This window comes from Silurus aristotelis, assembly GCF_946808225.1.
Source record: "Silurus aristotelis genome assembly, chromosome: 19".
NCBI lineage: Eukaryota > Metazoa > Chordata > Actinopteri > Siluriformes > Siluridae > Silurus > Silurus aristotelis.
In genome coordinates, this window is record NC_139592.1 from 23,189,187 (window position 1) to 23,209,186 (window position 20,000).

Genomic DNA, 20,000 nt, shown 5'->3' on the forward strand with positions numbered 1-20,000 from the left:
TCTTTTCATTTCTTTTAACGTTTTTTTTAACGTCAGAGGCCAGAACTCATGTTTTGATCGGGGACAGAGGTCTGAAACTGAAACAGATTTGGACAAATAAGATATTTTTGAGACATTTAAGATATCAAGTGATTTTTATTGTCCATTTTAAAAATTATATATATATTATACCTTTAAATTCAGTAAACCAAAAAATATCAATGAATATACATTATAGAACAATAGAGATGGTCAACTTTTATAGTGATGAGGACCAGCATTTTATTTTCTCCCTCATATCAGGGGTCCAGATTCTAATTCATAATTCTAAACACATTTTATATCATTTCTCAACCAAAGGAACTTCAAAGTAATATAAAAGTTATTAAAAGGGTGGTTCACCCCCCAACTAAAAAGACAATTTCATCATCATTTACTCACACATATGTTGTTCCAAACCTGTATGAGTTCTCAATAGCACATATATCCTACTGTATTAATTACTATGGTGACTGGCAGAAACTAGCGCCCTCCTCTGGTTGGAGAATTAACATCCTTATATAAAAGCAGTCTTTTCATTTTTTCAGGGCGTGGTCCTGTAGGCTGTATTCAGGCCATGAGCCACCAGTTGCCCACCCCTGGTATAGATAATAGTGTAAACTTGCGTCACAGGTCATAAGGACTGTGGCTGTTTATAGGAGCACTGTACAAGCTATTTTGTGTTAAAACTGATTCATTTCTTTATTTTATATTTTTCTCCCACCAGGTCAAATAAAAGCCAAAGGTCAAAAGCTGAAGTGCAGTTTCTGTGACAAGGTGTTTGTGAAGAACTTTGACCTGCAGCAGCACATTAGAAGGTAAACGAGACACAGCCTGTCAAGTTCAGTCCTGTTTATTTTTCTTGTTATTTATCTTACAGAAGAGAAAAAATATAATGTCAAATTGCCTGTTTTACGTCCTACAGCTGTGTGGCTGATGAAGGAGATCCTGGATTTTGTTTGAAACTGTATGTGTGTATTTGTGTTTACATTATGTGTCCTTAGTAGATGATTGTCTCCTCTCTCACTGCAGTCACACGGGCGAGAAGCCGTTTCAGTGCATCGTATGCGGCCGAGCCTTTGCCCAGAAATCCAACGTGAAGAAGCACATGCAGACGCACAAGGTGTGGCCAGCCGGAGTGCACAGCTCAGTGTCTAGACTCCCCGTCACCATTAAACCAGTCCAGGAGAACACCGCTCAATGTTCTGATGGACATGAAGAACACGGTAATGGCTCGTTTTGACCAGCTCTCTTGTGGTTTTGGTCACTAGATGAGCAGTGTGAAGATACACGGCTGAATTCCTGTGCTCACTCTTTTTCCAGGAGTTCTTGATCAGAGCGAGGCCGAGCTCCCGTCCGAAATGAAAGGATCCAACCACAGCCAAACCAAGCAGCTTTTCTCCATCAACAGCTCGTACCAGTGCCAGTTCTGCACCGCAAAATTCAGCAGCTACTTCCAGCTCAAATCCCACATGACTCAACACAAAGATGAGCAGGTACAACAATGTGTGTCAGATCGGTCTCTTCCTCCTGTCACAGCCCAGGTGTAACTCCATGGCAGAGGTAGAGGCATTCTTATTTATGGTGCCAAACTCTAGAGGTGCCAATAATTCTGAAGTTTACTTTGTGTGTGTGTGTGTGTGTGTGTGTGTATATATATATATATATATAAATTATTTCCATGCAGGTGTACAGGTGTGTAGTGAAGGCGTGCTCTCAAACCTTCCAGAAGCTGGAACTCTTCCTCGAGCACATTCGTTCTCACCAGGAACAGCTGACGTACCGGTGTCACCTGTGTACCAAAGTGTTCCCGTCTCTGTTCGAGCTCGGCCTGCACCAGTACTCACACAGCTTCTGTCCTCAGCAGAACACACGCAAAGACACCACTTACTACAGGTCTCTCTCTCACACACACACACACACACACACTAACAGACTGTTACAGATTTTGTTACGAGATTTTAACTTGTTGTGGTTGTTCTTTTGTAGGTGTAATAAGTGTCAGAGTAAATACTCCACACAGGAAGCTCTTGAGCAGCACATCCTCACCACCTCGCACAACTTCCCCTGTCCACACTGCCATAAGGTACGAGTACCATCACCCGACACGTTACACTGTGTTGCGTACACACTCCCCACCTGGAATTAGCTCATAAAATATTAGTATTAGGTTTATTACTGATTATTTTCCCTCCTGCAGCTGTAACACAGCCACAAAAAACCAGTACGTGTTTTTTCAGGGTAAAACAACAAAGAATTGAGCTGGAAAATGTTGAATATAGTCTGAGTATGTACAGATGGGCTGATATTTCATGTGGATTTTACCAATAGCTAGGCTGGATCACGCTGACTGATACTGGATAAAAAAAACAACATATATAACACTAACAAATAAAAATAAGTGCAATTTCAATGCTCTGACTTTTGTAAAGACGTATAAAGATGACCATTTCAAGCATGACTTTGATTTATTTGAAATTGTAACACTTTAAAATATATTTCCATTTAAAACAAAAGTTAATAAATGCGTACATTTATTGTTTGTTAATTTTAACATTTACTAATACATTTTTAAATTAAGTTTATCTGCTAAATTTAATGAATGCACTACAAACTGAAATAAACGAGGTACAGCGCAGTCACGTGTGTCAAAACAAACAGCATGCGGTGTCAATGATTCGCCTCTAGAGGCCGCTGTTGTACTGTATAATAACAGCGGACCTTCTCAGCCGCAACAGTGCAGAGCATCAGACAGACTGCTGATGGTACTTTTATTTACTGAAAAATCATATTTGAACCACTGCTGAAGTTTATAAGGGTGTATTATTATTGTTCTCACACACACACACACACACACACACACACGTTCACTTGGAAGCTGACCTCCAGATAGCATCATGAATGTATTTGTTTGCTTTTTTCTAATACTATGTTGAGTAACTGTGTGTGTGTGTGTGTGTGTGTGTGTGTAGGTTTTCCCGTGCGAGCGGTATTTCCGGAGACACCTGCTCACCCATGGTGCTGTCGGCAGATTCAAATGCCAGATCTGTAAAAAGCTGTTTAAAACTGAGCACTACCTCAAACTGCACACACAGATACACTCAGGTACGCAGTTCTGCACTACACTACTCTTGGTTGTGTAGAGTTTGATGATGATAATGATGATGATGTTTGTGTGGTGCTCATGTTCATTCATGCCGCAGGGGAGAAGCCGTATAAATGTTCAGTGTGTGAAGCCTCGTTCAACCGCAAGGACAAGGTGAAGAGACACATGCTGATCCACGAACCCTTTAAGAAGTACAAGTGTCCTTTCAGGTACTATTCAGACCACACACACACACACACACACACACACACACACACAGGAGCACAATAATAATACATAAGAAAGTGTTGAAAAAAATATAACAAATAAAATAATCTGGGCATAAAACAACGCAAAAATGCAACAACACAAATAGAAAAATAAAGTAACATTTAAAGGAGCATTCACAAAAAAATAAATCATAAATTAAAGAACAAAATACAGATTTAAAATCCATGTAAAGAACTTCTCAAATACAGCTTCTTTTTATAGAGAAATAAACCAAAAGTAAAATAGGCAAATTCTAATATATAATATACTATAATATATAAAATATAAAATATAATATATGACAGGGTAGGGCAGGCCATATCCTAAATGTACTGTGTGTGTGTGTGTGTGTGTGTGTGTGTGTGTGTGTGTGTGTGTGTGTGTGTGTGTGTGTGTGTGTGTGTGTGTGTGTGTGTGTGTGTGTGTGTGTGTGTGTGTGTGTGTGTGTGTACAACAAGGGCTCACGTTGGCTGCACCAAAGAGTTTAACAGACCCGATAAGCTGAAAGCGCACATCCTGTCTCACTCAGGTACTCCATCACTTACACACCTTTCTGAATACATTGAATGTATATAGAAGGTGTGGCTTCTGTTTCTGTCACTGAAGGGGGCGTGGCCGTACACATATTTCTGTGAGATTTAATGATTGTGCGTTAACTGTAATTATCTCCGCTCCCTGGCGGTAGAAGGGTGGAATTGTTTTTTATTCAGCCAGCAGAGGGCGCTCTTTTTGTTTCCAAACATAAATAACTTCTATTCTGTAATTGTGTGTGTGTGTGTGTGTGTGTATGTGTGTGTATAGGCATTAAGCCGTTTAAGTGCCAGTTCTGTCAGAAGAGCTTCAGTCGCCGTGCACACATGCTCGAACACCAGCGCTCTCACACCAACAACTACCGCTTCCGCTGCTCCACCTGCACCAAGGGCTTCACCCGCCTCAAATACTACCGCGAGCACCGCTGCCCAATCACCACTGCCCCCGACACCACCGCCGCAACAGATGGAGGTTAATTCATACATCCTCACCTTTCTCTGACTTTAATTTCTCAGAGGTATAAGAGGAATAAAATGTGCCAGGATGTGCTGTTAGAGGACAATTAATTTCCTTTAACAGGATGTTTTATTCCGTACTTTTTTATTCTCAAGGTTTTGTTTTAATGCTGGAAAGGTACTGGCATGCACATCAGTAGTCAAAAGTTTGGACACGTTTTCTCCTATAGTGTTTTTTATTTATTTGTATTATTTTCAACATTGTACATTAATACGTAGGACATCCGAACTATGAAAGAACACGTATGGAATTCAACAAAAACGTGTTAAACAACCCAGAATATAGTTTACATATTTATAGTTTTAGATTGTCCAAAATAGCTACATGTAGCATTGATGAAAGTTCTGAAAAATCTTGAGGAGTTTCCAGAGGTGTTGAGTTCTTGTTGGCTGCTTTTCCTTCACCGAGGTCATCAGATGCAGCATTCCACCACTCTCATTAATGTATAATGTTGAAATGATAAAAAATAATTAAAATACTAAAGAAAAATATAAAATAATAAAGAAAATGCTGTGTCCAGACTTTTGCCAGTAGTTGTTGGTGATAAAACTGTGTGGAGGGCAAACTGTCATTTTTGTTGTTGTTGTTGCTGTTTGTTTGTTTGTTTTGTTTGTTATTTAAACAAGAAGGTAAAGGTTTTAACCCTTTATTATAATTGGAAAAAAAATTTTTTTAACATTAAATAAAATGTTATCTAAATATGTAAATTACAGGAAAACACTTAACTGTAAGTGTATATATGAATGAAGTTAATAAGCTCCGCCTCCATCACTGATGTTTATTCAGCAATTTTCTGTGTGTGTGCAGGTGGAGAACCCACAGGCGGAGAAGCAGATTACACAGACGCTCCGGAGGAAGATGAAGACAATGACGAGGAGACGAGTGAAGGCGGAGTTGTGGGAGATGAAATGGGAACAGCAGCTGATCTGATGAGAGAAACAGAGGAGGAGGAGGAGGAGGAGGAAGAGCAGAATGAAGGTTTGCAGGGAGGTAGAGGGGCTGATGAACTGCTTGAAGAAACGGTGTTTTGCTCGACGGCTGATTGATGGCCTCGGAGGAGTCCGGTTCAGTAGCGCTGTAAATCTAATCAAGACCTTAATTGGCTCGTCAGCAGGAATTTGTTTGGTTGTCGATTATGTCGAGTTTTCCATTAGCAGTTGGACCCAAAACACTTTTCTAGAGTCATATAAGAGTTTGATGATTAATTCGCAATACAGACGTAATTATAATCCTGCAGAACAGGAGCGTGGAGACGGACGTGAGAAGGATGGACACGTTACTCTTCACAGGTGCTGAAATTCGACACTGTGCAACCAACAAACTCCATTTCATTTGTTTTATATTAAAACATCTCGTGTTTTTAATTTCATTTTCTCGTTGTAGAGAAGAGAGGAGATGAATTGCTGCTGTAATAATGAACTCTGTGTGTGTGTGTGTGTGTGTGTGAGAGAGAGAGAGAGAGAGAGAGAGAGAGAGAGAGAGAGAGAGAGAGAGAGAGAGAGAGAGAGAGAGAGAGAGAGAGAGAGAGAGCGCGCGCGCGCGAGTGCACTTTACGACTGTAAACAAGACGTGTGATCTGTCCATCGAGTTCTAAAAGATCTGAAAATAAATGCATGATGAGCACATATCAGTTCCTCTCTGTGGTACAGAATTTCCTGCACGGGCGCGCACGCGCACACACACACACACACACGCGTTCTGTGATGACTTACTTCTTACTTCACTGTTTTCTACCATTTGCTGTTTACTTTATTGACATGCTTCGTTTTTACTTGTCTGTGTGTATGAATTTCTTTCTCCACTTGCATTGTCTACATTATATAGAGACAAAAATATTGGGACACCTGACTTTTCCAGCATATGTGATTCTTCTCCAAAGCTTCTGCGTTAGTGAAGTCAGGAACTGATGTAGGTGACGTGAGGAGGCCTGGGGTGCAGTCAGCTTTTACGTTCGTCATGTTCAGTGGGTTGTGTAGGAGGAGATCTTTCACTCCAACCAACATCTTCATGGAGCTGGATTTGTGCACAGGGGTATCGTCATGCTGGAGCAGGTTTGGGTCTGCTAGATCAAGTGAAGGTAAAATGTCCTGCTCCAGCATCCAAACACACTGTAGAGGAACCACATGTGGCTGGAGACATCCAATACTTTATTCCTTACTTGCATCAATTCACCTTTTCTACAAACATCAAACACCACAAAAATGTATTTTACCCACATAATCATTTTATTCATCCCTTTGTGTTTAATTTTACAATTTACCGTACATAATAATCGACCAGTGAGGATACAGAAAGCCTGGTAAAAGAATTTTCCCCCATAAAGAATTAAATATTCACACAATATACAGGATTGTAATGTACAGATGTCACACTTGAGTATTTCAGTAGGCAGTATTTCGTGAGCTCGGTAAAGAAACCGTAAGCGAGCACCGTGTTAGTGTTAACAAGGGCGTGAGAGTCGAGACTCTGATCCTTCTATTGATGATGGTGTTGAATGAGAGAGAGGCTTCAGAGTTGTGCTCGGGTTTAAACCAGTGATCAGAGAGCATGTGTACGTGTCTAAACAATAAAAGCAATCAGGTTGAGCGCTAAAGTGCCGATCTGGATCAGGTTTAAATCCAGATATCAGGTGAAAATGCAGCAGATATCTCATGTGAACGTGATACTACGAAAGAAAGAAAGATGCCTGCGAAGAAACGAGTCACGCGCCGATATTTATAGCTTTTATCACAGTACACGATATTGCTACAGTGTGGAGTTTCTGCTTCGTTATTATAAACTAATGCTTTTAAAATATTTCCTCATCCTTTTGTGCTGAAGATTTTGTATCACCAGCTTTATAGAACTTCTAATCGACCCTTAATTTAAAAAAGTGTACACATGATGTATAAACATGTCGGCACAAATCCAGTCGCGCGCCAGAACATGAAACAAAAAACGTTTAAAAAATAAACCCCCTGTATAACAGAGGGTGTTAAAGAGTGCAGATGATCAGCACTCGCTTTCTGCCACTAGAAAACAGTATTTTATTGCAGAAGGCAAACTGTGTGTGTGTGTGTGTGTGTGTGTGTGTGTGGTCAGAGTCTGCTTCAGGACTCGTGTGTTGTTACACTAGCGATGTTTTGTTTATTTTGGTAAACAGAATTAGTTTGTTGACGTCACATTAAAAGGCACCGTGTTCATGCAGCTCTACTTATAAACCTTCTCCATCATTACACTATTAAAAAGTTCTCCCAAATTAATTTATGTTAAATTCTGGGCTGGACTAAAGAGAGTCCAGGTTCTAGGATGAACAGAACCAGGCTGGAGTAAAGAATTCTTGAGGCAACATTAGTCAAAGTCTGTGGTTAAACTCTACTCTGGATTCTTAGTCCTAGGACTGATTTTAAAGTTTTAAGCTGTAAGACAAAAGGTCCAGATCTGGATTAAGCGGAGCTCTGGAGCTAAAGATGGTTCAAGACCAGACTGAGCCACAGTATGAGGCTAAATGAAGTCTAGGACCAGGCAAAACCAAGTTCCGGAGCTAAAGATGGTCCAGAACTGAAGAGCATATAATGAGAATACAGTCTACGAGCGGTTTTGCTTGAAGAGTCCATATTTCTCCTTTTAAGGCCTATAATCCTGTCCGGGTCCGTTACATTTAAACCCGAATTCCTCGCAGTAGTTGTGCATCGTTTCAGGTCTTAATGACGAATGCAGGTCATGTGATCTTTCGTTCAATCCTTAATTCTGCATTTCCACGTTAAGGCGGCAGCGAGAAGCGCAAACTCATCGTTCCTGATTTATTTGTATATAACGAGACGGTTAAGTTATAAGTTATTCTGTGCTGCATCACAGTATCTCGCGCGCGTGTGTGTGTGTGTGTCGGTGTTACTCCTGCCCAAAGCCCTCAGTCTCCTCTATGGCAAACAGCAGTTTCTCCTTTAGCTGCTCGTAGCTTTTATATGGAGGGAGGTCCAGCCGGTTAAAGCTGAGTGAGGAAGAGAAAAGAAATGGAGAGAGAGAGGGATTAGAGGTGTATAGATATATAATTATAATATATACGATATACACACACCAACACGTCCTGTATGTGTATCAGTTCCCACTCTTCTCTTTCATTCCACCAATTTCTTTTTTTTTTTTATTATTATTTTTTTTTTTTATCCATTTACAGTTACTTTTTGTGTTGTAACATGTAAAACCATTCGCGGTGTGTAATCAGTGTACACATTTACCACGTGTGACTCCGGGGCAGCCAGTTCTCCTTCCCTGTTTTCTCAACGCAGAACTTCTGTGGGCCGTTACTCCCTGAGGAAAAAAAAATCAGCAGGGTGTTGATACATTTTCTATATCAGCACACCGTTTATAATATTGCTGAGCTAGACTTTTTTTTTAAATTTTTTATTTAAAGCTCACCCATGAGGTCAGTGAACCCGCCCACGGGCAGACAGCACGTCCCGGTGACGAACTGCAGCAGACGCATTCGCTTCTCGTTGTCCATCTCTTTAACCAACTACAGAACAGGAGCAAAGGGGAAATACGATGGAAGATTGGTACATCCTGGCACCGGCCCAATGTATCGTACAGATACCTAAAAACCTCAATCTTTATTTTGTCCAGTTAATTATAACTATAGACTTTCACTGAAAACTCTATAGTTATATTTAATTATACATAGTTATTTTTTATTTAGAGTCGAACAATATACTGATTGGAGTTTTGGTGTTAATTAATATGTAAATGTATGCATATTTAATTTACATCAATATATTCACGTTCCTGTATAAAGTTAAAACTGTATTAGAGATGTGTGTTGGAATGGTCCTGAATGGAGCCCGAAGTGGTGAGGAGATGAGACGTACCTGCCAGAACCACATGATCTGCTTGCTGGTACGTGTGTAGTGTTTGTAGATGGTGTGTTTCTGCCAGTCTGCCAGATCGATTTCCTGCATCCCGCACAACAACACCTACACACACACACACACACACAAACACACAGGTAATCATTCAGCCAGTCTCAAACACAAGCCAAAATTGTATCGAAAGGAAACTATGGTTGTGTCTCAAAGCCAGATGATGCTGGTAAGGGGAGTTACCTCGAGCTCTTTGGCATCAAAGTATTGTAGGTATTGCTGAGGCAGGACCTCGTTAAAGCCCTCAAAGAAAGCCTGCGTCTGTTCTTCCACACCTCGGGACAATCTCCACTCAGCTACCAGCCTAAAGGACACAGAGATGAAGACACGCCATCAGGGACCGGTTCTATCTTCTTCTTCTGGATCTGTGATCTCAGCATGCCGATTGTCTGTGCTTCACTAATAATTGTGTTTTATTAATTAAATAACTTTTTATCCATTTCTAGTTACAGTCCGGTTACCATTTATCTCATAGCACTCTCTCTCATTTCTCTCTCTTCAGACTAAAATGTGTGTGTGATTGTTTACCTGATGTACTCCTCTTTGTTCTCCTCTGTGACCTGAAGGTCTCCTCCGCCTGGTTTCAGATCGTGTGTTGTGATCTCCCCGAGGATGTCCTTATCCACTGAGAAGAACATCTCCAGACCGCACTCCTCGATGTTGTTGTCTCTGTGTACACACACACACACACACACACTCTCATATAGAACAACTATAAAACTCTGACATGAAGGTTGTAAGTGCACCTGATGTGTGTTTATTATCACTATGATAAGTGTGTGATGACAGAACGAACACTCACTTGATCCAGATGAGCGAGTTGTAGAATTCGGGGTCGATGGACTCGAGGTCTTTCAAGGCCAGAGGTTTGTTAAGAATCCGTTTATAGAAGGGTAGCGAGAAACCTGTGTCGATGAACTTCCCGTGGAATAAAGCCTGAGGAAACAAGCAGAATAATAAATATTTACATCTTTTTAATTAACCTTCCATTAGTTCATTCAAGATTCGCTTTTGAACTGGTGCATCTCTTTTCTAAAATGGTCCTCAATAAATAATACAACTGTTATGAAGGTCTTGTTTTTTTTAGCATATTCAGCAATGAGTTCAGAAATTACCATGGCGATGAAGCGGCCGATGAAGCGGAAGTATTTGAGGTGGTCTGGGTTGATGGATGAAGCTGGGTTGATCTGCAGACAGTAGTTATCCTTGCCGGCGTATTCGAACAGGCAGTACATGGGGTTCAGTACCTCGTGGGACACCAGAAAGAACCACTCCCTACAGGAGACGTCACGTTGTCACTTAATCTGATATACACTATATTTCCAAAAGTGGGTCACCTGACCTTTCCTGCTATATGTGGTTCTTTTCCAAACTGTTACCACAAAGCTGGAGGAACACAGTTGTACAGGATGTCTTTAGATGGCGCTATAATAACTTTATGCATTCACTTGAACTTGGAAACCTGTTCCAGCATGGCGATGCCCCTGTGTGAGCTCCATTAAGATCTGCTTTACATGCTATAGAGCTCTGATCTCATCCCTACTGAACATGATGAACGTGAACACCTTTCGTAATACTCTTGTGGCTGATGAACACAAATATCTATAAGCACGCTCAAAAAATCTAGTGGAACATCTTCCCAGAAGAGTGGAGGGAATTAGGACTAAGAGTAAATTGGGACTAAATGTTAAATGCGATGATCAAAAACCACATACTGTACTTGTGACCCAATACTTTTGGCAATACAGTGTATCAAATGCTCACTTTAGAGAGATGAAGATGATGTAGGAGATGTTACCTTGCTACACCACCGTAGTCGAGTCCTTCCTCCCCAGGGAAGATGATCCACAGTCTTCGGCGAAGGTCTTGTGGACTTATGCTCATTATCTAACATAGATGGTGTCGTTTAAATATTAAATAACCGAGTAACACGCAGCAAAACACACACAACTTCTGTAATTACAATCAAGCAGTAACACTGATCAATTCAGAGAATCTTTATTTTAATTACTAAACCATCTACCAGGATCTGATGATTAAATATTAGACTAACCTGCTGGAAAGAGTCTTCGAACAGCGACTTGCGGCTCACCGTGATCTTGATGTGCTGCTGCATCGCTAATTGCTACAACAAAGGATTAAATGACAATAAATCAGAAAAACTAAATGGCACTTTTATTCTATCGGATGTGTTTCTTTAACATTAGAGGTAACGAATACAAACCTGACACCAGAATTTAAAGTACTGGACTTTGGCTTTGAAGTCGCGCACGTAGGTGATCTGAGGGCCGTTTTCACTGAGGAGGAAGTACATAAAAACACACACACGGGTACCAAAATGAGGCGTTAAGATATAAAACGATCCCATTTAAACGTCTAAGAAGTGAAATCGCAGTCCTCCTCATAATCTTATACTGTGACTGAAATATTATTGCATCTCGGATAATTGATGATGAGATTCAAACCGTGTTTCAGGTGAAATATAAATGTAATCAACTCCATTATTTGCATGGTGACTATAAAATTAGACAAATGAATGTAAAGCAACAGAGTGTGTGTGTGTGTGTGTGTGTGTGTGTGTGTGTGTGTGTGTGTGCGCGCAGATTAAGTCAGAACAAACTTTAGTGCTTTGTAACAGGAAGGTATAAAATAAATCATGCAGTGTCGAGGTTTTTTAGGACGATAATAGGCGGCGGCTGAACCCTGACGTTTTCCTGTAAAACAACATGCCATGCGTTTTATTTATTAAAGAATGACACGTCATAACTTTGTTAAACAGTGACGTGATTGTGACACGGGTGCACACTTCCGTTCTAGCAGCTATAAACGCTCCTTTCTGCACTTTATTATGACGTTACAAAACGAGTTCGAAATGCAGTTTAAACCTGAAACGTATGTCATCACTTATTACATTAACAAACTTGTTACAAAGCACAGGCTCCTTTTTATTTATTAGGCATAAACATCTAACAGAAAGCTTTAAACTATCTAAGCTTTTGTAAGTTTAACATTCTTAGATTTTTAAGAAACATTAGTGAAAATTGTTTCTAAATGTGCTATAAAAATCAAATTTGACTTGACCTTTGATCCCTACTATATTGTTGTGTGACTGTCACATTCATATAACGTATACAGTATATATACAGTGTATAAAGTAATAATTGTGAATGTGGGTGTGATTAAGGCTCACAGTGATGATTTTCCTGTCCGCGGGTCGATGTAGGTGGTGGTTTTTCTGTTGTGATCAACGAAGTATGGAATCCCCTCCACTGTGAACCTCATCTCCCAGCCCTCAGGCAGCGGCTTCTCATTCAGCAGCCTGGACAACAAACCAAAGGGAAGAATTCGAAGGCTGAGCGAATGTGAACTCCATCATTTGTGGTACATCGTGAATTCCTTTCGTTCTTTTTGTCTGGATTTTTCCACCGTTTTGTCTCATTCTCTCTAATTCTCTTTTATCATAGGCTAAGGCTAGCATGTGCTTCCTCTGAGACGCATTTTCTGCATCTGTATCAAACTGCTGCATCCCAGGGTTTTTTTTCACGTTTCTCAGCTCACAGATCAGTTCATACAGGTATGCTTATCAGAATATTAAGCCACGCCCACATTTATTTATGGTTGGTCTAAATGCCATTGTGCCATCGAGACTTGTATATTGCATTTATTTATTTACAAATGAAAGACAAAAAAGGAAATCATTCACTCCTGACCCTTGATTGCGAGGATCCTCCCACTGTGTGGTGCGAGTCAGGTGGTGCACAAAATAAATTCGGCCGTTAGGGTCCGTTTTCTTCTCTGAAAGACGAATAAAAGCAATCTTTTAGAAACTGAATCTGGACATCAATGCTGAAATCCTGACCTATAAGTGTCCTATTTTATATATATATATATATATATATATATATATACACACATATTAACCATATTAGAGAAAACTAACTTTACTGTAAAACATTGGTATTTATTTATTTTTTACCCCATCCATGTGGCAGTGGTCCGAGTGGGTCATACTCTTTATTCTGAGCAGGTCCAGTCTGATCCTGCACGTTCACAACACACACACACACACACACACACACACACACACACACACACACACACACAGGTAAAAAAAAAAAAAGAGAAAAGCAGAACAATGCAAGAGATTTATTCTTATTGGTTATTGGCAAATTTGGGATTAAGCCATGACATGGTTATCTTTGGTGTCACGTTAGATAATGATGTGTAATGTAAAAGTGTATGTATGTGTGTTGCTCCTCACGCTGTAGATGAAGCGCTGATTGAACTGATGCATTGCCCCCTCTAACCGGTTCCTCTGGTGCTGCCACTGTTCGTAGTTGCGCACCGTCTCCACAGTGGGACGCTGCCACGTCGTCGTCCTGCTCATGTGGTCCACAAAGTACACGCGTCCTGATTGGTCCAGGCGCAGCTCCCAACTGTGAACCACAACACAACATGTTAGTGTGTTCAGGCAGCTGAAGGACGAACCCTAACCCTGGTTTTTACTGCAAATTCACTTCTAAAAATGGAATAATTCCAATTAAATGCAGTCAGATCTCAGTATAGATCCTCATTAGACATTTCTTTCTTCTCTCAGTTCTGTAACCATCAGAATCTAAAGCTGTACCCAGGAGGCAGAGCCTCGGGTCTCTCCCACGACGTCCTCTTCCCCACATGGTCCACAAAGTATATGCGGCCGCTCGCGTCCACTCGCTGCTCCCACCTGAAACCGCATGTGTATATCGTTATTTCTTTAAATATCTGCATGCTTTTACCTCGGCGAAACGAAAGGTTTAACGATCTTCTGATTGTTGGAGGAGAACACAAACATCTGAAATTCATGTGAGCTTCCTGGCCATTATCTTGGATTCCATCTTAGCAATGATTTCGCACACTGACACAAAACTTGGCAGCTTCAGGCTTCAGCTTCACGGCTAACATCCATGACAAAGGTTATAATAACATGCTGTAAATGTGTATGTATTTAACTGCTATTGTTGTTCCTCTTATATATTAGATTTGTCTCATATTATCTGAGATTCACCTGTGATTGCTAAAGCATCGGTTGTGGAGTGAATGTAAACATGTGGCTCACTGAGTCTGGGCGCTTGGCCCCTGAAAATGCCTCACGAAATGTTTTTCGTGACCTGATGCCAGAGTTAAGCCTTGCTACAGTAGGTGAGTGTGTGTTTGAAGTGTTTAGTGCTGACAGATAAAAATTAGTCTCTGGTGTCTTTTTAATAAAATAAAAAGCAAGATCTGGTTTTGTTGCAGGTCTCTTATGGCTCAATGGGCCAGGTGTGTGTGTGTGGGTGTGTGTGTGTGTGTGTGTGTGTGTGTGTGTGTGTGTGTGTGTGTGTGTGTGCGCTCTGTTGCTGTTTTTAGGTTCGAGTCTTGTCCTAGACACACTTTATATTAAATTCTTTTGCAGGTGGTTTAAAACAAAAGATAAACCCACAAAAAAAAAACAGGAAGTTCACTGCAGGTTGTGGTTCAGTGGCCAGTCCCTTGCAACAGGAAGTGAGGCTTGGACCAGTGACTGCTGGGAAATGAGGCAAGAGCTTCATCACTGAGCCATAACACTTTACAAACCCATGCTACAAGAACGCCTTATCAAACTGAATCCTGAAGAAAGGCACAAAACATTATTATCAGCCCTGATGGCTTAATGGGTTAAAACCTGTGCTTTGGTGAAGCTGCTGATCTTGTTTTAAATCCTGTTCCAGGTGATAAAAATACTTCTCTTACTGCTTGTTTTTTTCTCAATATTTTGTCGCTCAGTGGGTGTAAAACAGATAAAGATAAACCACCCCCCAAAAAAGCAGTGTAATTGTGTAGAACATGTGGCTTTGTGGTAAAAGCCTTGCATCCGAGCTTAAAGGTTGCAGGTTTGAATCCAGTTTGTCTTCACACTGTAAGGGTTGTATTGAAGAAGAAATTCGTGTGGTGAAATGAAGGATGAAGAATGTGGTGCTTCCAACCCCAAATCAAGAGAAAGGCTGGTTGGGTTGGGAACAAGACATTGGTGTTACAATCTCTTAAATAAGTTGGTGATAGTTTTGGATATAAAGAACCTGAGTCAAAACGCCATCAACCTGATGCATAAACCACCTGTTTATTTACTCCTGGGGAGCAGATGCCCAGATATAATGAACAGGTTTATGACTGTGCCTTGACATCTTGACAACTATAGCAACATTGCTTTTGGGCTATTTCTTTTTTTCCGATGCTGAAATTTGGCATGAATCATCTTCAGTTCTCTCAGATTGGTTTGCCCAACAAAATCTAACAGCAAATCCAACATCTCAGACAGTATCTTCCTGTAACTCCAGGTGTAGAATTATTTAATCCAGTGGTAACATAATGAATCTGTTTGCGTGTTTATGTGCATTACCCTGGTGGCAGAGGCCCGGTGTTGGTGATTGGCATCCGGGTCGGCAAAGAAGCAACAGGAATGGCAGGAGGAGGTTCAGGGTTGGTGTTGGGGACCTGCGCCAAAGTCTCTGGCTGAGCCGAGTTGCTGCTGTCTGTGACTGTAGAAATAGCTTGGAATGCTGGGGGGAAAAAAAAAGATGCAAAATCAAAATAATGATGAAACCTGCGAAGTGTATTTGTGGTGTAGGAGAGGATCACCATACATCACCATAAACACCTACCCGGAGAAGACACGGGGCGTTGTGGGGTGGGCGGCGGTGGTCGAGAGGGTCTGGGTGGCCTTTGGGGTCGTGACACACGATTCGACATAGACGGTGAGCTGGATCCATTGACCACACGTCTGCTGAGAAGGTCCAACACGCTTGGAGAACTCTCTCTGCTTCTCCTGACATTAAAACACACACCGCTGAGTGACTGATTACAGTTTATAACCAACTGTGTTACATGTCATGTGTTACACATTGCTAAAGGTTACCTCGTGCTGACGTCCTCTTTATTCTGCGACTCTCCGTTTGCGGTGCCTGGAAGAGAACTTTTATCAGTATCTTAGATCGATTTGAATTATAATCATAATACTGGTGTTAAGAAATTTCCCCACTGTGGGACGAATAAAGGTATATCTTATCATGATAATAAATACAGATCATTACACTGTGGTTGGAAACCATGGTTACAAAAATAATTTTAGGGCTGGGTAATACCACACGTCACAAATATTGTTGTTATATCGTGATTTCTCTTTGACTCACTCTGGTTGTTAGCCTCAGCGGTGGTAAATGCCGAGGGGTCGACCTGCAGGCCGTCCAGACACACAGACAGATCTCCAACAACATCTGTCTGCTCACTGTCCGAGCACAATGACAACGTCTGCTTTACGTCACACACTGTATACACAAACACAAAACAAGATTTCAGGAGAAGGAAATTCAGACTGATACTTCATTTTTGACACTGCAGTCGGTATAAATTATAATGAATATGTGTACCAATAGATGTGCGCGTTTAATGACACACTGCCTGGATGGGAAACCGAAATTCTGCGTATGATTAACGTGTGACGTTCAGGACCTGTTCGTGAAAAGGAACTATAAAAGTTTCCTGGAAAGGAAAGGGTGTAACCGACCAGCAAAGTAGTGAGTCAGTTGAATTGTAATGTACATATATACTGGTAGTTGAACCAGAATGTGAATATATACAAAATATACACATGAACTTATCTTGTGTTTAAATTATTAGAATTACATTTTTATTCAATCTATTTTTATTAAACTGACTTCCTTTTGGTTTTCCTTTATTTTCATGGCAAATTCTCCCATAATGCATTTTATCCTGCATCTGACCTACAGTGCAAACAGGTGGAGATGTGTGCTTAGCTCACGTCCCTCGTTACACTCACAGCATTGAAATGAAGTTCAGCAAGTCACACCAGTTCGCTGTGACACTCTGAAAACCATTTGCAATGCGCACAAACACATACAGATGCGGCACACACACACACACACACACACACACACACACACACACACACACACACACACGGCTCACACACACACGACTAACCACTCACACACACACAAACACACACACGCGGCTCACGGCACACACACGTGGCTCACGGCACACACACGCGGCTCACGGCACACACACGCGGCTCACGGCACACACACACACACGCTGCTCACGGCACACACACACACACGCTGCTCACGGCACACACACACACACGCTGCTCACGGCACACACACACACACGCTGCTCACGGCACACACACACACACGCTGCTCACGGCACACACACACACACGCTGCTCACGGCACACACACACACACGCTGCTCACGGCACACACACACACGCGGCTCACGGCACACACACACACGCGGCTCACGGCACACACACACACGCGGCTCACGGCACACACACACACGCGGCTCACGACACGTGGCTCACGGCACACACACACACGCGGCTCACGGCACACACACACACGCGGCTCACGGCACACACACACACACACACACACACACACACACACACACACACAAAAACACACACACAAAAACACACACACACACACACACAAAAACACACACACACAAAAACACACACACAAAAACACACACACACAAAAACACACACACACAAAAACACACACACACAAAAACACACACACACACACACACACACACACACAGCTTCAGAGGAAGTAAACAACAAGCTATTTTAAGTCATAAACCCTTCTCATGGACTCTTATGTGGAATTGAACTCAGCTGACACTCCCCAGATCAGGAAAGTTACTTTTACACTTTAGAAGTTCTTCTTTGTCAGAGTGGTGTTATTGTAAATGCTACTCAACAGCCCAAAAACCAAACATACTCTTCAATACATGCTGTATTAATGTACACTACATTCCCATGTGTTCATTGCAGATTAAAAATATCCTGAAGATCAAAGAGACATTTTCCAAACAAGAATCATCTACATCCACTGCAATACATAACGGGAACACAACCGAACCTCGTCAGTGCCTCCTTGCATGCGGACCAACATAACAACGGAACACATCGGATCAAAACACACACAAATGAGGACTCACGCGGTGACGTCATGTGACTTGAGGTCTTCTTACAAACACGACACTTTTAAAAGCGATGACGCCTGACAGGTAACGCTTCTACAAACTGATGAGTGCTTTCACAAACACACACACACACAAAATAACCAAACAAACAGTGGGCAGGGGATATCAAGCAGCAACAACACCACCACCACACACACACACACAAAATTCCAAAGAACCAAAAAAAAGTCAGACAAAAGCCCAGTCAGTAGTCAAAACACTCATTGTGTTCTGCATGAGCACACGCGCGCACACACACACACACACACACACACACACACACACACACACACACACACACACACACACACACTTATTCTCTCTGAGGATTTTCCATTGACATAACAATTAGTGTTTCTACATAACATTGTATCCACCTTTAAACTGAACTATTACCTTAACCACAGCATGAAAAAGGAAAAACATTCTCTTTTAATTTAATTAAAAATCTTTTTTTTTTTACAGTCACAAAAGATCAATTTTAAAAAAATGTCACTGTATAATTAATATCTAGTCTAAATAATATCACAGTTGCATGTACAGTATTTATGTATTTGTTTAAACCTCTCAATGCACAGCCAACGAGTTGTCTGCCCTCTTCAACATACCCGAGCTAAGATGTGTCCACCTTAATCACTCGTCCACCTTAATCACTCCCGCCCACCCTAATCACTCCTGTCCACCCTAATCACTCCTGTCCCCCCTAATCACTCCCGTCCACTTTAATCACTTCTGTCCACCCTATTCACTCCCGTCGACCCTATTCACTCCCGTCCACCTTAATCACTCCCGTCCACCCTAATCACTCCCGTCCCCCCTAATCATTCCTGTCCACTTTAATCACTTCTGTCCACCTTATTCACTCCTGTCCACTCTATTCACTCCCGTCCCCCCTAATCATTCCTGTCCACTTTAATCACTTCTGTCCACCTTATTCACTCCTGTTCCCTCTGTACGCTGCTGTGAGCATATCTGAACTTTACTCTCACACTCAGTGCTACAGTGACACAAGTGTTTTGCATATTCTCTGTTTAAATGAAAATACTTCTGGTCAGTGCATCTTTCACGACAGACGATGCACATACACGTCACTTACTGCACGAGATCTTCGCCACGTGTCCGGACTACATGCTGACCCCCGACATTAAATCTTAAAATCACGTGTAACTGGTAAACTTTTTTTCCGAAAACCAGCAACAGTTCAGATGTGCTCAATCTTAACACCGTACTGTTTCCATAGAAACGGCTAACAACTTCAACAGGAATGGTAACAACCCTCTTCCCATTTATCTGGGCTTGGGACCAGTAAATAAATCAACAAATTCCCAGACGTGACGTTTTCTGTGAGATGTGAAGCAACGTGTACGAAAGGAGTCTTCAGTGTCACTGCTTTGTTTCCTGCCCCCCCCAAAATGCTGCTGCATTAACAGGTATTACCGCACTCACACTTCATGTCGTTGCTTTTGAGCATCTCACTGATGTCAAGCGTGGCCGTGCCCAAGAGGTCGGACTTCAGCGGCTTTTGACTCCATAGACGGAAATTCAGCTTGCTGAATGGTGTCACGATCCTGCAGAACAAAAAAAACAACCATTAAGAGTCCTTTATCATGAATCCTGGATTCTGATTGGTC

General features: G+C 41.6%; 2 protein-coding genes across 6 annotated transcripts in view; one reads left to right on the forward strand and one right to left on the reverse strand.

The window, feature by feature from the left end:
- Positions 1-6,045, forward strand: part of znf341 (zinc finger protein 341) — a 9,261-nt gene extending 3,216 nt beyond the window's left edge. Inside the window, exons 7-17 of one of the 3 annotated variants that reach the window (XR_014530239.1) lie at positions 746-836; positions 1,051-1,244; positions 1,342-1,514; positions 1,706-1,914; positions 2,008-2,104; positions 2,991-3,123; positions 3,222-3,333; positions 3,832-3,902; positions 4,175-4,375; positions 5,228-5,863; positions 5,921-6,045. Coding sequence is in view for 1 of the 3 variants with exons in the window: in XM_083521368.1 (XP_083377494.1) it covers positions 746-836; positions 1,051-1,244; positions 1,342-1,514; positions 1,706-1,914; positions 2,008-2,104; positions 2,991-3,123; positions 3,222-3,333; positions 3,832-3,902; positions 4,175-4,375; positions 5,228-5,466 (1,520 nt within the window). In the remaining 2 variants the exon portion in view is untranslated. Of the gene's footprint in view, positions 1-745; positions 837-1,050; positions 1,245-1,341; positions 1,515-1,705; positions 1,915-2,007; positions 2,105-2,990; positions 3,124-3,221; positions 3,334-3,831; positions 3,903-4,174; positions 4,376-5,227 lie in introns of all 3 variants that reach the window. The other 2 variants (XR_014530240.1, XM_083521368.1) reach the window with 2 other exon arrangements.
- Positions 6,046-6,624: 579 nt separating this feature from the next.
- itchb (itchy E3 ubiquitin protein ligase b) overlaps positions 6,625-20,000 on the reverse strand; it is a 17,514-nt gene continuing 4,138 nt past the window's right edge. Inside the window, exons 4-24 of one of the 3 annotated variants that reach the window (XM_083521364.1) lie at positions 19,816-19,937; positions 16,500-16,634; positions 16,226-16,271; positions 15,972-16,135; positions 15,710-15,869; positions 13,943-14,038; positions 13,577-13,751; positions 13,292-13,355; positions 13,026-13,110; positions 12,506-12,634; positions 11,540-11,612; positions 11,369-11,440; positions 11,114-11,202; positions 10,431-10,590; positions 10,118-10,251; positions 9,844-9,984; positions 9,499-9,619; positions 9,265-9,369; positions 8,819-8,915; positions 8,638-8,710; positions 6,625-8,390 (exon numbers count right to left, since the gene is read on the reverse strand). In XM_083521364.1, the coding sequence (XP_083377490.1) occupies positions 8,291-8,390; positions 8,638-8,710; positions 8,819-8,915; positions 9,265-9,369; positions 9,499-9,619; positions 9,844-9,984; positions 10,118-10,251; positions 10,431-10,590; positions 11,114-11,202; positions 11,369-11,440; positions 11,540-11,612; positions 12,506-12,634; positions 13,026-13,110; positions 13,292-13,355; positions 13,577-13,751; positions 13,943-14,038; positions 15,710-15,869; positions 15,972-16,135; positions 16,226-16,271; positions 16,500-16,634; positions 19,816-19,937 (2,341 nt within the window). In that variant the 3' untranslated portion in view covers positions 6,625-8,290. Of the gene's footprint in view, positions 8,391-8,637; positions 8,711-8,818; positions 8,916-9,264; positions 9,370-9,498; positions 9,620-9,843; positions 9,985-10,117; positions 10,252-10,430; positions 10,591-11,113; positions 11,203-11,368; positions 11,441-11,539; positions 11,613-12,505; positions 12,635-13,025; positions 13,111-13,291; positions 13,356-13,576; positions 13,752-13,942; positions 14,039-15,709; positions 15,870-15,971; positions 16,136-16,225; positions 16,272-16,499; positions 16,635-18,345; positions 18,503-19,815; positions 19,938-20,000 lie in introns of those variants that run through there. The other 2 variants (XM_083521366.1, XM_083521365.1) reach the window with 2 other exon arrangements.